The 16,960-nt window shown below is 34.5% G+C and overlaps 1 protein-coding gene across 3 annotated transcripts; it reads left to right on the forward strand.

Annotated features, from left to right (window-relative positions):
- The first annotated feature begins 7,830 nt into the window (after positions 1–7,830).
- On the forward strand, positions 7,831–12,185 carry LOC137941977 (thioredoxin-like 4, chloroplastic). Of its 3 annotated transcripts, none has more exons than XR_011110455.1 (4): positions 7,831–7,940; positions 10,324–10,934; positions 11,494–11,765; positions 11,888–11,930. XR_011110455.1 is itself a non-coding variant. In XM_068787626.1 (4 exons), the coding sequence occupies exons 2-4, from the start codon at positions 10,446–10,448 to the stop codon at positions 12,005–12,007; spliced, it is 663 nt and encodes a 220-aa protein (XP_068643727.1). In that variant the 5' UTR covers positions 7,834–7,940; positions 10,324–10,445; the 3' UTR covers positions 12,008–12,185. The 3 variants fall into 3 exon arrangements, 2 of the variants coding, with proteins under 2 accessions (XP_068643727.1, XP_068643728.1); XM_068787626.1 differs by having other exon boundaries at positions 7,834–7,940; positions 11,712–11,765; positions 11,888–12,185; XM_068787627.1 differs by lacking the exon at positions 7,831–7,940 and adding an exon at positions 8,025–8,300 and having other exon boundaries at positions 11,712–11,765; positions 11,888–12,185.
- Positions 12,186–16,960: the final 4,775 nt, after the last annotated feature.

The raw sequence follows: 16,960 nt of genomic DNA on the forward strand, positions 1-16,960 counted from the left end.
TACGTACTAACATTAAAGAAATTAATTTTAATATTCCTTAACGTTGAAATTTTATTTTATTTAAATAAAAAATTATTTTTAAAAATATTTAGTTGTTTAAACTTTAACCCACAGCATAAAGTCTTAAACTATCATTTATTTAATATTTAAAATAAAATATATACTTTGAAAAGTCTTGTATTTGTACTTAGTGGTTTAGTATATAGAATTTTTGCATGAATCCCTCCTTTCCCTCAGTGTTGTTGTTTTGTTGGATGTTGGTCATAACTTTAAATGTATATTTACTTAAATAAAAATATACTAAATTACTCTTATATATTCGGGTAATCAATTAATCTAATATAGAATAACTCTTATCCATTTACATTCCATGTAGTAAATGGTATATAGGTAATCAGGTAATATTATTCAAGCTGACACCCAAAATCAGGTTGTTGTATCCACTCCTAAGATATTTGTACCTCATAATTGAATTCACTAATAAGCAATTCAACAACATCTACAACAGTAGACCAAAGGGTCCAAATTACAACACCTGCCCAACACCGGGTTTGTTGTCAATGACAACTAGGTATAGGCTCTTAAACTTTTATGTGGATTTTCAATAGCTACCAATCAATTTATCTAAACTTATAATTGATTTACAAATTTCAAGGATTACTTACTTTAGAGTTTAAGCATAAAAGTCTCATAATTAGGCAGATATTACGATGACAAAGCACACAAGATTATGCTCAATCCTAGGTGATTCCAACACAACAATAACAACTCAATTTAATCTCAAATGAACGATTTTAAAGTAATATGCACTTGAGATTTGGAAAAATCGATTTTATAAAAACATAATCAAATATAATTTTTACCCTTAAGGCTATACCCGTTAGACTTTCCAAAAATAAATGCCCTACAATTAAAATTTGTACCCCTATCCTAGGATGGTTCACATGTGTTTTTACATAAATTTGGTTATATATCATAATCAATCTAATTTCGTAATAAGATGCAAAAGTACATAGCTCTTTTCCAAATACTTCTTTGTTTTGAATCAAGAAACTAAAACTAGCCATTTAAACCTCTCTCCTACAAAATGCCACTTTGTCATTTTGTAAAATTTCGCCAAATAAAATGTGAAAAATCTTGTGAAAATTATTAAAAATCATAATTTGTGCTACTAATTGACATGCTACATCACTTTTAGAATTTGGTGACCTATTGCAGTCAATTTGAAACTCTAAACTTTTACCCACAGACATATTTGAATGAGTTGTTTGGGCAACTAAGGTCCAGTCTGATAACCTTCATAAGTGGCTCCTCCTCTTTTCTTCAACATTGTTTATCAAATGGGAAGAAAAATACTTACAATACCTTTTTTCTCTCATGTCTGTTTCATCATTTGGCCGATCAGATGGTCTTCCCTACATACCTTCTTTCTTCATTTTTTCATTGCTAGCCTTTGTTGGACTAGCAGCCTTATCATCTGGCCAAAACAAACCTCAACAATAGCTTTCTTTTCTTTTGTCCGGCTGACCATGGGCAAGCCAATCAAACAACCATTAGTAATTTGTTCTTTGTTAGCTTAATCGATCGATTAGCTACCTAAATAGTAGTTTTTCTCTTTCTTATCCAATCAATTGGTTGGCAAGCAACTAGACAGACTTCATCATTATTTTTGTAGTCATTCAAAGTTTTTACATGGGCCGATTGAACACTAACGGGCTGATAGGATAACCGTCACTCGAAGTTCATCTACCATTTTATCTTCTAGTAAAGGACAATTGATTAGTCATTGACCGACCAAACAAATGTTCTTCCAACTTATTCATAATATTGCTCATTAAATTTCATAATTAGTCTATAAGTTTTTATTACAATAAAATCAAGTTTATAGAGATCTTTCAACCAACATATGGTTCTTAGGATCATGGTAGTCATGGCTATGGTAGTGATTATAACCTTGGTGATGATGGAGGCTTTGTTGGTAGTCAAAATCAATCAAATGAGGTTCAACACATATTGTGCACCTATGTAGTGGCACTAACCATATAGTTGATAAATATTGGAAGTTACATAGCAAGCCAGATTGCGCAAAAAACAATCAAGCATTGAGTAAGGCGGGTCATTTGGCCTTAGACACTATCCTAGGGAAGCATTAGTCCTAGAAAAATTAAACAATTGAACATAAATAGAATATTAATATAACTAAAAACACCTTTAATTGAGACTCTTCTGTGACACCTCCTCTTGTGAGACTCTTGTAAGACTCCATCATATTAATCCTAGCTTTGTGAGACTTCTTACTTTGAGAGTCATATACAACTCTTCCTTATTTGCTCTTCAACATTCCCCCTCAAGTTAGAGTTTAATCTTGGTCTTCAAACTTCAGTAACTAAAATATTTTTATAGATGTTAAATCTTCATCATTTGTTCTTCCTCTTTCTTGAATATTTTGGTCACATAAAAATTACCATAATATGTGGAACAAAATACCTCTTTCTTGTACTTATTCTTCTACTTCTCCCCCTTAAGTTGGGGACAAAAAGGACATAGATAGCCAACTTGGACAAAACACAATGTGTTAGAAGAAAATCACTCCTAATTGTATGACAAAGTTGCATACATCAGTCAAAACAGTCATAGTCTAAAACACACTCTGCTCAATTTTAAAAGTAGAAAACGGCCCAACTTTAGGGCTTAATAAAGAGATTACTCACTTTTTAAGGGTAGCTCAAACACAAGTCAACTCTTGGGTGAAGAATAAAAGACTTGACTCAAGTTGGATGTTGAGTACACTCCTATACTTTTTGGGTAATGGGTCTAAGTATTACTTCTGAAGTGATTAAAACACAATATGATAAGTTGAAGAAATATTAGAGGAAAATAACTTTAATAGGAAGGCGACGTCTATACAACACTCATACTTCCAAATGAATCTAGAATATGACCTTTTTTTGTCAAAACTAGGGGAGACTATAATGGTAGAACTTAATAAATTTCACCAAGTATAACTTTTTTTTGGGGGTAACCACAACTTTTGGAGTTGATGATGCGTAACATACACAACCAAGTAACAAAAATGCAAAACTTGAAAACAACATCGAACTAGGAAATTTTTTCATACCTTGAACAAGCACATTATGAAGTGATTAATTCTAAAAAAAAATATTTGATTAGAAGAAACTTTTGGCTAAAAAACTAAGATTCTAGGAGAAAAGAAAATTCAATTAATGACAATGCTTTGAGAGATAATAAGATAAAAAAATAGGAAAAAAATGAGAGATTTTTGACAGAACTGGCTTTTGGTACTTCTGATATTGATATATCCAAAAATATAGCCCAAAATCGTAAAAATTTATTGTTAAAGAAACTAGAATCAAAGAGCTTTAAATTGATACCTAATTTGACATAAAAATCTTCCTTTTTGAATATTTTATGACATCTTGATTTGCTTCAGTATGTAGTTTGACCCTTGCCAACTCCAATGTGAATATCTTATTAAAGATCAAATTGACATGAAATTTCTTCCTTCTAAAACTAGACTTCGATAAATTTCATTCACGTATAAATTTTTTTCATAAAATATATTATTTTGAGAAAAATAATCTGATAGATTTTGGATTCTTTAATCTGGTCGAACTAAGTACTCTTTCTTCTTTGGCCAACACGACCATTGACTCTTTCGAGATCAATATCTCCCTCTAGAAAACTCAAATTGAGAATTGGTTGGATAGGTAAGAAAACATACTTAGATATATTTCTTTTAATATATAATTCTCCATATAAAGTCTCATTTGTTATGGTATAAAATGGCTAAAAATTGATGTTTTTTGTTGTTACTCGAGCCTCGCTTGTAGTCTGACCGTTTATGCTTCAAATATTGATTTCTCTTTGTAGAAAACTCTGATTGTCATTTTTGTTTGCTTTTGAAAGTAGACTCAAAAATATTTCTATCAATATATAATTTTCAATATGAAAAGTTCAGTATGAAGGTGCAAATGCCAAAGAAACAATGAGTATTGGAACTGGAAAGAAAGAAAAAGGTAAAATACAAACCTAAATTACTAGAGATGATAAATAAAAAATATGATCACATTTTCTCTATGGGTTGAAAGAGTCAACTCATAGAACCTGCTCTGATACCATGTTGAATTTCTATAGAAGATAATCCAATTATAACAAGTAGAATCCAATTATAATTAAACTACCCTTATCCGAGTTACACCCAAGGTTAAACACTAAAAGATAAGTCTTAGAACAATTGAATAATTGAACATAAATATAAGATTAACATAGCTAAAACATTTTTAACCGAGACTCTTCTGTGAAACTTACTCCTGTGAGACTCTTGTAATACTCTATCATATTAATTTAAGCTTTGAGAGACTTCATACTGTGAAAGTCATGTAAACTCTTCCATATTTGCTCTTCAACGTTTGTTATAGTGTTTGTCAAGATTTGCAAACTACGTGGATGATTAGTGGAGGTTGTGAATATGGTGATTTATATTATCTAGACACTACCTCCTTCACCAAAATAGCATCATCCAACCTCATAGCTCTCCACTAGCACCACAAACTTGGGTATCCACCCTTGTAAACTTTACACCTAGTTGAACCATTTTTAAAGTCTATTTCTGGTTTAGATTATAAGTTTTGCTAATTGAGCTAAACACCATAAAGTCACCTTCCCACCATATAATAGGAAGCATCATTTTTCTTTCGTTTACTCAAATATTTGGGGACCGATATATGTGTCTAATGTCACTCAATCTAAATATTTTGTTATTTTGTTAATAATTGTACACGTGTAACTTAGTTATACTACAAGTGTTTTCTTTTCTTTTTTTAACTTTTTGTGCTATGGAGAATACTTAGTTTAATGTTAAAGTTCAAATTTTTCATTACAAGAATATTCAAGAGTATTTTTTTTTCATTTCAATTGTTTTGCAATAATTAAGCAACTTCGTGCCAAACATCATGATTAACAATATAGTGTGGATGAGAGAGACATCGACATGTTGAAACATTTTCTTAGGATTGAGGAAATATATGCTAGACTTGTTGAAGGAGACTGGCATACTTGGATGTTAACTAGTCGAGTCTCTTATGGATCCTAATGTTACTATAAATTTATACAGAGATGTTACTCCAAAGTGGTTCAAGAGACTTGAAAGGAAGTTAATCATTCTCAGTGTGATTAGTCAATATGTGAATAAACCAGAGATATATCATTAGAAAGCCTTAGAGAGGTTTTTTGCAATATCTAAAAAAAGTCACCTATGCAATGATTGTTTTATAAGTCTCACAATCATCTTAAAATAGAAGCTTACACCATTGCTAATTAGGTTCACTTGTGTCGGAATTGTTTTATAAGTTTCATGATTATCTTAAAATAGAAGCCTACACCGCTGCTAATTGGATGGGAGCTTTGATAGGAAATCGTCTTCAGCTATTGCCCTATAATTAGAAGAAATCTAGTAACATGATGGAGTAAAAAATAGTGTTATGGCTGGATCTAGTTATCAAACTATGACTCATGTCTCATGTTGAGTGTGAAATGTTATAGCTGAAATCTTCACTTGAGAAACTTGGATTGTCAATTACAAAGACCATATGGGTACATTATGATAATCAAATGACAATTCATATTACAACCAATCTAATGATTTTTAAGTGTACCAAACATATCCAGGTGGATTGTTATTTTATTTAGGCAAAGTTGAAATAAGATACAATCACTATCAAATACATTCATTAGAAAAGTCAAGTTGGTCATATCCACTTAGGTTATAAGTTAGGTTCATTGCATGATGTATGTTCTGGTCATGTATGATGTTTATGCGCTAACTTTTGTGTGTGTGTATGTGTATTTCTCTAATATAGTAAATGTAGTAAATACTGACCTTTGGTAACTTCTCCCTTCTTCAAATCAACTACGTAAATCTCTTCATCCACCCCAATTTTCTGCACCATAGAAGCAAACCAAGGGTTTGACACTCCCCTCCAATGAATCAAAGAAGCAGGAAAAAGGAAAAAGGGTTTCAATTAAGAAAGTTCACATAGACCTTGGGGGCGATGTTGATTTGATAAACGAGACCGATCTTCTTGGTGAGCTCCTGACCGGCGTCGGTGGCGAGATGGAGCCTCTTCTGCTCCAAAAGAGCATCGGACTTCAGATAGGGAGCCATCCACTAAAAAGATCCGGGAAGCATGGTCATCTTTCTTTTATTAGCTGAAGGGGCGGCCGGATGAAGGCGGGTGAGTTAAAACTGTCTGACCGATGGACGTCATAGCACGCAACCCAACGTGTTCTTCTGGGAGGTTTTTGGTTTTCAGCTCCGATGACGTTTTGGATATGGCGGTTGAGAAGATTCTATCCGTTGGATGTTCCCAAAGCTTCTGATCTCCCAGCCTAGTGGAAGTGGGGACCCAATGGAGTACAGATTGAGAGCAGAGGTTTCATGGATTTGTTAAATAATTGACATCAATATTAAATAACTGAGTAATATCATAACTATATGTTATAGTATGGTCATGAATTAAGTATTTTTAATAAAAAATTATTATTATTCAAAATTATTAAAAGATTTATTACTATTCAAATAATTTAAAATCAGATAATGTTTAATAGTTTAACAATTTAAATGAAATAAATATTAGTAATTTAGTTAATGAAATAAAAAATATAATTATTAAATTATACGAAATAAATAGTCTGCTTACATAAAATGTATAAAATATAATTTAAAATATTATTTTAAGCTAATAATATTAAGATCTTATTTTTATTTTTATATATTTAAAAATGCATTCACTATATTGTATATATTTTATATTTTTTTTTAAATGGAGGACAATGGAGAGTACCCTCCTTCCTCAGTTGGGGAAGAGGGTGTACCTAATTGAAATTCCTTTTATACTAGAAAAATTGGGACTTCTCAAGAATATTTCCACAACTAATTGCTGACACACTAACTCTCAAATCATTATCAATCTGGAATTAGATTCCAATTCCAGACACACTAACCCCCCTAAGTTAGAAATGATTCAGTCAGATCATATGTTCAGTTGCTATGATGTTTAACTGCTCTACAAAAAGGTTTAATCAGACATGGTTTCAGATCCGATTGAGATGGGTAGCGGATCAGCGGCCTTGCCTTGCTCGACTTTCATTCATTTTATATAACTAGACTTTTGGAGAGTCTGCTCATAAATTTAGTTGATTGTAGTATATCATGACTAAGCATATTTAAGGATATTTTTTAATTACTGAAAATAGTTTAGTATTTTTTAAGCCCTACTTTCTTGTAAATTCTAAATTTCTTTTGGCAAAATGCCATGTAGATTTATTGAACCCACTTAAGATAATATTTAAATTTTAAATTACTTCAAAGTTTTGGTGATTATCATTTATCACTCTACAGCCTTACCTTTATGCATCTTATATACAAGGTTTAGGAAGAGGGTTAATCTAATTCGAAAAATCATTTGGTACAAAACATGTAAAATACTATCTCAGCCGTCCAACCACGATCAACCTCCACATCTATCTTAATTGTCCGATCATGATTGAACAGTTGACATAGTTGTTTCGCATGTTTTCCTCCGCATAGGTTTTTTTACTACCGGAACCATGCAATGTAATAGTGGTTCTTAGCTTGATTTGTACCAACTTACAAAATACTAACGCGGGAGATTACGAGCTTTAAGGATCCGTAACACGCCGAGCGGATGGAATTCATATGCGGGGTCACCGTCAATCCTCAAGAAGGTGCAGTCCAATTAGGAGTCTGGACGGGGCCACGGACCGCGTGCCGCGAGACGGCAGCCATTACGAAGTCAATGAATCGAAGGCGACCGAGGGCGAGTAACAAATATCGCGCAATCTCCCGATTCGTGTGTTCCAGCTGAGTCACCAACCGAAATATCCAAAAAACCAAAATGGTGCGGCTTGTACTTTCCTTTTTCTTATTTTACTGCATTTGTAATTCTTGTTTCCCTGCTTCTGTAATCAATTACCTGATGTTGTTCTTTTTTCCCTTTTTGCCTGTCACTGATAAATATCGGTTGGTGTTCGATGTCCTTCTATGCTCTTGATTTCGATCCCTCAAAATCCGTGGTTACGTTGTGTTTTGATATTTCGGTCAAATTCAGAAGCAAAATGGCTTTGGTTTGTTCTATGTTATCCATTTAGTACATAATGGCGGAACAGTGCAACACGGATATCTAATATTCCTGGGATTTCTTTCGCTGATTGTTTCTCAAATGCAGCTTTTGATATGAAGGAGAAATAATAAATTTAAGGTCGTTTAATGAAAATAATCTCTTTCTTGCGATAAATTTTGCTTTAGAGATCTCATATTTGGATTGAAAGAATCCAGTTTGAAGTGACTATAATCCATGCTATCTCCTATCACTAAAATATCATGTTAGCAGACACTTGGATAAGGAAAGCAACGATGGTTTGATGTTCATAATGGGGATCAATGTTGTGTTTGCGTACCTTACAATTTGCGTATCCTCCTCTTTTCTCCTTCTATAGTATTCCTGATGATTAGGTGATTATAACTTTGAGTATCTTCAGATTTTCTGATTTCTTATATGCCATATACGTCAAATAGTCATCATCAAAGCATTCTCCAAATTACGTCGTGTTCTGTTTCATGAATTACTTCCTCCATTCTGTTCTATGTTAACTGTGTTTAATGCTAGATCAGTTAGGTGCAATCTTGTCTCTCTATTCTCATCCATGTCATTTCATACCTTTCTCTATTTTTGTGGTGTTCCCTTATATAATTGAAGTCCTAATTGGAGTACTACTAGATCTATTTCAAACTTGTTAAGACCATCTTAAATGAATTTCTCTGGCTTTCTTCTTACTAGCACCAGTACCAATTGCCGTCAAATACATTAAAGTCAACTACTAATATGCCCTTTTACGTTAGAAATGATATTCCTTGCCATCAAGCTATTGGTGCAAATGCAATTCTTTCTGTTGAAGCATGTTGTGTTCTCCTGCCACAAAGCCTTCCTCACACATGAAGCCCTGTATTGCCTCTCTTTTTACAAGTTTTCTTTTATCTACTTTTCTTTTTATGGGTATGCTTGTCAAAAAGCTGGATCAGTTTAAAAAAAAAGAAGATTGCTAATGCAAACATCTGACTATTCAAGTTCCACATGGTGGCAACGAGAGATGGGTGTCAAAATATGATGATGCTAAGGAGAGATAAAGTTTGTCAAAGCAGCGAATTGGTTAGAATGCCAACTTTTGTCCAAAAGATGCTCAGCGTATGGGAGTATTAATCTGGCAATTGGCTGTAAATGAGGCTGTTTTACTTGCAGTAGAGAATATAAAACAGTTTTTTTTTAATGGGATATTTCAGCAATAAAAATGGAGATACAACAAAAGAGAAGCAGTGGAAAGAGCTGATACCCTAAGGGGAATAAAATCCCAATCTCTAATACAAGGTCTAGCTCATTAAACCATCTGCTAATGCTGATTAGCTGTTATGAAGATTTGAGTCCAAGAACCAGTTGTATCTGAGTGTACATGTAGACCACAAAGTTGGTGCCTTAAATTGATCGTGACTGTGTTTGGATTGTTTCAGCCGTAGAATGCTCAAAGGGGAGAGGGTTTTCTCAGAAATCTGATCCATGTATCCTACTGAAGATGCAGGAGCATTTGAGTTTGATAAGGAGATGAGTACCTTTGAATAAAAGTTTAGTTTGATGTCAATAAAAAATGGATACTTGTGCTTATATCGGTGGATTCTTGTGCTCCGAATTGTATTGTTTGCCAAATTTGTGATAATGAAATAGCACTGACAGTTATACATTAGGAGTCCTGTATTCAATTTTGGCAAGAAACTAAGCTCATAAGTTTCAGTGCATTCTCTTTCTTTGTAATGTATTTCTCTTTGTATGCGAGCATGTTGCTTCCTAAGGAACTTCCTTGCAAATTTGAAAGTCTGAGAGACCAATTTTTGGCTAGCCTATGCATACAATCTTGTAATATAATCTGGTGAGTGTATCACATTTTCTTGCGTACATCTTTCTTCCACGAGAATCTCATCTGTAGGATTCACATCACCTTTTCTACTTCGCAGACCGTCATGCTATCAACAGTTCTTTTAACAAGTATAAATATTTCATGCGTATGTAATCTGTTTAATCAATTTAGCTATCATGAATACTCTCTTATCTTTCTGTTGTTCTTCTGCCGTCTTCAATTATCTTTCATATTTTCAGAAATAGTAGCAAAAAGTTGTACTGGTAATGGTGAATTCTGATATATATTCTGACACTTAATTTGTTTTGTTTCTTTCAGGTCATGATGAATTAATGAAACAAAGGAAGCACCAACCACCACCTGAAATTGCCTTAATAAGGATTAAGTGATAAACTAATTTGATCTTCATCCTAGAGACCTGTTATTTACCACTTTTGGCCATGCAGAGGCAAATTATATTTGATCTAAAAGTCTCTGCTTGTCTTGCCAAGTTCCCTGATGGGCTACGAGATTCTAGGTTTGCCTCTATGGTGCCCATCTCAGTATGCAAACATCAACAACGCAATCCTGGAATCTGGTTATCAAATGCTACAATATTTTTAGCTTCTAAAAATTTGAAGGTTGAAATCTTTAGAACTAATTGTGGGATTCAGGCTGCTGAATTTAAGGAATCATCGGATCAGAACCTTGCAGAATCATCTGATGAAGATGAAGATGATGAGCTTTGTCCAGTTGAATGTGTAAGGGAATTTAAAACTGACAATGAATTTTACAAAATTCTGGACAAGGCTAAAGAAACAGATACTTTAGTTGTGGTAGATTTCTATCGAACTGCATGTGGAAGCTGCAAGTATATTGAACAGGGGTTTGCAAAAGTATGTAAAAGATCTGGCGATCAAGATGCTCCTGTCATCTTTTTGAAACACAATGTGAGTTATTTGATTGATATAGCATTAAAAGTTAATGGCTTGCTGCTTCATTCTGTTTGTGGTTGTGTTTTTTTGAAATATCTGTATTTCTATATCTCTTGTGAAATCAATGTGTTCACAACTGGGTCCAATGTTTAAACCTAGATTAGGTTTTTGGTGATAGTTTCAGAAGTGTATTCATAAGTCACATGTTACCTTTTGGATCCTCTATACAGATTCAGTATAAAGGGTAAAGTCTTTTACACTCTAAATGAACTCTGAAAATATTACTTGCAAAGAACATTGAAAAATAAGTGAAAAATTATTTGCAAGGGACCTTGAAGAATAAGTTAAGTTTGAAGCATATGACTGATTAGCCTCTGAGGTCTAAATTTTGACTTATTCTTAACTTGCATATTTTGGCAGGGACCTAAAATGACTAGAGAGATTAAAAGTTTAAAATGGGATTGCATATGCCTCATGGATAGTTAAATGATGTTTTACAATGTGTCTTTAGTTTTACAAAATGCCATTATTTGAAACTTATCTTATCCTCAATGTGTCATTACATTTCTTGCAGACCTGTTCCCTAGTTTTGCTGTCTTTTGGCACTGAAGATTCAACTTATTGAAAGTTTTGAACCCCCCAGATTCTGCAGATTCAATGTAGTTGGAGCTTTATCCACTGTGTTGAATGCCTAACATAGCATTTCAAACTTTCTTGACCAAAATTTGCATTTTATTTTCCAATAGTTTCTGTTCATTATCATATTGGTTTTGATTCCTGAGACTTATTTAGGTTATTGATGAGTATGATGAACAGTCTGAAGTTGCAGAGCGCTTGAGAATCAAGGTATTTTTCTTTCAAACTTGGTTTTATCTGGTACTTGAATTCTTATTGCTGGCTGTTTTTCCCTTTGTTCCTTTCATATATTGAAGAGTTTGTAGTGCCTTTATGGGTTTGACTTGATGCAGACAGTACCCCTCTTCCACTTCTATAAAAATGGAACCCTGTTGGAAGCATTTCCAACCAGAGACAAGGAGAGGATTGTGGCTGCCATTCTTAAATATACTACTCCTTTTCAAGACGAGTAGGTGACATCATTTTTATGTATATACTAGAAGAAAATGTGTCATTATCTTGTATAAAATGAAACAGAGGAGTAACATTATGTTTTTATTGTCATGTAAGTGGCTCACCAAATGACTTCTTGATTGAAGCTGATGTTGATGTCGCTGTTTTTTTTTTTTTTTTTTTTGAAAATTGCATAAACATCCTCAATCTTTCAGAGCTAGGATATTTAGCTGTTTTTTATTCAATGATTCATCTAATTTATTAGGAAAAAGATCAAGTTAATAAATCCATACCAACCTAAAACTCAAGAAAATTTAAATACACCTTTGGCCTTTGGTCTGTGATGTGGAACCCTACTATGTTCAGATGTCATTAATCCAAAGTGAGTCCCACTTTACAATCTCCATAATTGTACCCACATTTTAGGATATGTTGGTAGGTAACTACCATCAGGTGATCATTATTCAAAGGTGCTTTTATCCTGTGGCTTGGTTTAAGTTATAAAAAAAAAGGTGAGGAATGAAACGACCAGGTTTTGTAATCGATTTTTTCAGAGAGGTGATGCCCATAGCAGTCTTTTTAACTGTTGTGTCTAAAATGCTGAATTGGTATGTCTTGCATCCCCTCCACACCCATTAAGTGGTGGCCTCTAACACTTAATGGGAGCAAATTAAAAGCATGGAGAGGATCTAGCACTTCTAACCATTGGACTTTTCTCTCTGTTCTGAGCTGCTGCCAAAGAAAGAGAAGCTGATGTGAGAGAAATTTGAAACAAGGGTTTGAAAGAGAAGAAAGGAAAAAGAGAGGAAGGAAGAAAGGTAGGGTTGTAAACAGATCCAAACTTTTGGATCCGTTGGATTTTAATCAGTTATTCAATTAGATAACTGATTTGGTTCCGAAGTGGAAATGAAATCTTGGGATCTGGATCCTGTAAATATCCAGATCTAGAATCTCAAAAGATTCCCCATTTAATTTTCAATTTGAACAGTTTACTCCTTTCAGCAAACTTCTTAGTTTCCCTCCTCGAGCAAAATTTTTTACTTTCCCTCCTTTAACTTTTCAGGCATCAGGCTTTTGAAAAAAAACTTCTGTCTTGTCTAACTGGATCAATCAATCGAACAGTCTTCTTCCTCCCCCTTTCTTTCTCCTATCTTTCTTCCACTCGAAAGAACCAAAATGATATGCAATGCTAGTTGTACAACTCTTTATTCTCATTGAACCAACTGAGAATTCAAAACCAAAACTACATAAAACATCTGCAATCGAACTCTCAGTTCTCACCTATTGAATCAAGTAAGGTTTTCTGTCTTCTTGGTTTACCAGGTGAACTGAATTATTTTATTTTATTTTGAATTTTATTTCCTTTTTTGGCTGTTTTATTTATTTTTGTTTCAGGTTTATTTTCAAAACAAAATTTTCTATTTTAGTTATTTTTATTACTGATTTTGGATTCAGATAGTATCGAACTGATTTAGAACTGGAAATCAGATTTTGGATAGTTTTACTATTTGTTGGATTTCAGATATTTGGATAGATGTAAATGGATCAGATCCAGATCCAGATGGTACCGTATCTGGTGTGGATCCAGTCATTTACAGCCCTAGAGATAGGGGTGCTGAAGGTTCTTTGCTGTGCTGTTTCTCACAAAGCTTGTGTTGCAAGCTATTCTCTTCATTTTCCCTATTCGTGCTTGTATTATTCCTTTCAAATGGTAGAAACTTTTCCTTCCTCTCCCTATGGAAGTGGGCACCACTCTCTGAACCAAGTAAATTGTCTCTTATAGTGGCAATGTTTGTTGCTGTATGTTGATTGTTTCCTTGTCAATTTCTCGTTATTGTCTTGGCATTATTACTATTGTGGTTTTTTGTGATCTTGGGTGGGTGAGGTGCCCAATAATTGATAAAAGAGCTGTGGTTTGCCTATTAGATATTGTGAAATTTTTTGTCTGAAAGCTAGATATTAGTGGGTTGCAAAGATGTCATTGTTGAAAGATGATATTGAAAAATTTGATGGAAAGAAAAATTCAGGTTGTGGCAAAGTAGTGTGAAATACATTGTGTGCAAAAGGGACTGTACAAGGCATTGAGTAAAAATAAACCACTCTGAATGGAGGATGATTATTGAGACAAAATGGAAATGAGATGGTTTATTTCAACAATTTTTTTTGTAAAATTTAACGAATAAAAAGTGAAAGTAAAAAAATAGATTGACAAACAGTTGTTGTGTTTGAAAATTGACAACGGTGATGAGTTCACTAGCAGAGTTTTTACAAATTTTTATAAGAAGGAATTGTTCATTTCATTATTGTTCAAATATAGGGTTCCACACAAAATCTTAAAGACTTCTTACCCTTGTACGTGCGTGTGAAAGAGAGAAGAGAGAATGTGAAGGTATGAAGGAGAGGAGGAGGGAGGAGTTTAGAGTTTGAAGAAGAGGACCATGTGGGAAAGAATTAGGCTAGGCTTAATGTGCATGACCTCTAATGCTTCACTATTAATAATTTCCTTTAACTTTACAATTACAAGTGTACCTTTTAACATGGGCAAAAATAGAGGAAGGTGTAGAAGCTGAATTATGAAATAATTACACCAATGCCCTTATTTCTTTCATTTTCCAACACTCACGGTGGTGCATATACCTCATAGATATCCAGCTTGGAAAATGTGACCAAAGTGTGAAGGAAATGTCTTAGTGAAGATATCAACCACTTGACTTATGGATGGCACATAATCCATTTTTATAATTCCAATTGGAATTTTTCCTGGATGAAATGACATTTTGTGAAAGACTAGATTTGAAGCACTACACACTGCTTGAGTATGACAATGAAGGTGCATAGGTTTGTTTTATTGGAAACCCGAGTTCTGAAAGTAGAGATCTGACCCTCAACATTTTACTAACTGTGTTGGCCATTGCTCTACACCCAGCTTCTGTACTTGATCGAGTAACTACATTTTGTATTTTGCTTCTCCATGTAACCAAATTTCTACAAAACAAGGTAAAATAACCTAAAGTAGATTTCTTATCATTTGGATATCTAACTCAATAGGCATATGTAGACCCTTGTCCATGACTCCTGCATAATAGATCTTGTCCCAAAGCCTTCTTTGGATATCTAAGTATCTGTTCTAAGGCCTACCAACAAGAAACTTGTGGCTTATGCATATAGTAGCCAATAATACTCACAACATAAGAAATATTTACCCCAATTACAGTAACGTAATTTAACTTTCTAACAAATTTTCAAACCTACCAACATCAACATCATTCTTTGATTCAACATATAGCTTAGCATTCGGGTCCATAGGAGTATCAACAAGTTGACACCCTTGCATGCATGTTTTTTTAAGTGGTTTGAACACATATTTTCTCTAAGACAAAATAAAATCATACCTCAAGTAAAGTACTTCAATGCCTAGAAAATACTTCAGTAGTCCTAAATCTTTGGTTTAAAAGGTTTTGCACAACCATTCTTTAGCATTGTTGAATACCATCAAAATCACTTCCAGTTAGAATAATATCATCTTCATTTATAGTCATAAGAATTACCTATTCGTTATTACATTTAAAAAATACACAATGATCCATCATACATCAAGTAAACCCCTTCTAAAGCACAACATTATTGAATTTTTCAAATAAAGCCCGAGGAGATTGTTTGAGCTTACACAATGATTTCCTCAACTTATGGGCTAACTCACCCTCAATTACAAATCCAAGTGGTTGATCCATATCCGCCTTAAAGACCACCTTGGGACAAAAGATAAATTGGGGGAAGACCACAATCCTGGGACTTCACATTCATTCGAATCTCCTTCAGAGTCTTAGACTATGGTGGACACTTTCGGATGTAAAATCATGTCGCTCCCTTCTACCTACCTTGATGAGCTTATGAGCACCGATTATTAAGAGGCTTGAGTGCCGCTTGTCCACGTGGAAAGGCTTATTCTTCTCTACTCTTGCATTGCTAGAATCCTGAACGATTACCTCTCTTTCTTGCCATGCCCTATTGCCATTTACCCTAGAATTGACCAGATGAAGTAGCGCTTCTTATGGCAGGGTATAAGCAATAAGTTTTACTATTTGGTCAGTTGGAAAAATGTTTGTTTGCCCATGCGCCTTGGTGGGCTCGGTATCAAGACCACTTTGGGGATGGGCCACTCCCTCCTTAAATGGTTCTAGAAGCTCAATACTATCACAAAGTCTATTTGGCAACCCATGATTGTGGCTAATCTGTAGATTACTGAGGCGACGTAGATCAATATAGCCAAACGACAATTCTTATCGCTCATTTTGAGATCCATGTTTCACCTTTTCTCGACCTTTGGATATGCTATCCAATTTTTTCTTGGCAATAGTTCCAGTTTGAATTTTTGGACTGATTGATGGTGTGAGAGCAGCCTTGTTAGGGTCATGGGGTTAAGTACTTATATTTTCCGCTCTTAACAGGCCGGTCTTTTGGGTAGTATTGGCTAGATGCTTAACATCTGGTATCAGAGCAGGCGCTACGTCCCGACTTCGAATCCCGAGTGCAGCGACAGTGGCATTGGAGGTGTCGTCTCCAAGTCGGGTGGACAACGCGCGAGCGCTATGACTAGTGAGCCGCCAAGGTCGTCGGCTCGAGCCGGGTAGGGTGTGATGTTAGGGTCCTGGGGTTAAGTACCTATGTCTTCCGCTCCTAACAGACCAATCTTTTGGATAGTATTGACTAGGTGTTTAACAGGCCTCCTGGCCAACTCCTTTCAAACCATCTTATCACTCACGACTCATCGAGACTTGACTGTGGCAGAGGCTTGGGAGAACAGGTCATGGAACCTCCATCTCAAAAGAGGTCTCTCATATGTCGAAGCCCTTATTGCATGTGACTTAGTTGTTAGCCTTGACACTCTTTAGATCCGCTCTCATGTTCAAGATAAGTTGATCTAGCTTCCTGATACCAGTGGGCACTTCTTTGTGGAATCTGCATATAGGCAT

The sequence above is a fragment of the Aristolochia californica genome, unplaced genomic scaffold (genome assembly GCF_029961685.1).
Source record: "Aristolochia californica isolate CCGP_79_NKW_82.1479 unplaced genomic scaffold, dmAriCali1.0.hap1 SCAF_9, whole genome shotgun sequence".
NCBI lineage: Eukaryota > Viridiplantae > Streptophyta > Magnoliopsida > Piperales > Aristolochiaceae > Aristolochia > Aristolochia californica.

Bases quoted from the DNA above. Each gene is read 5' to 3' on its own strand.
- LOC137941977 (XM_068787626.1), top strand. From the start codon at position 10,446: ATGCAGAGGCAAATTATATTTGATCTAAAAGTCTCTGCTTGTCTTGCC. The intron at 10,935-11,711 runs GTGAGTTATTTG...AGACTTATTTAG, and splicing joins TCATCTTTTTGAAACACAAT to GTTATTGATGAGTATGATGA. The intron at 11,766-11,887 runs GTATTTTTCTTT...GACTTGATGCAG, and splicing joins CAGAGCGCTTGAGAATCAAG to ACAGTACCCCTCTTCCACTT.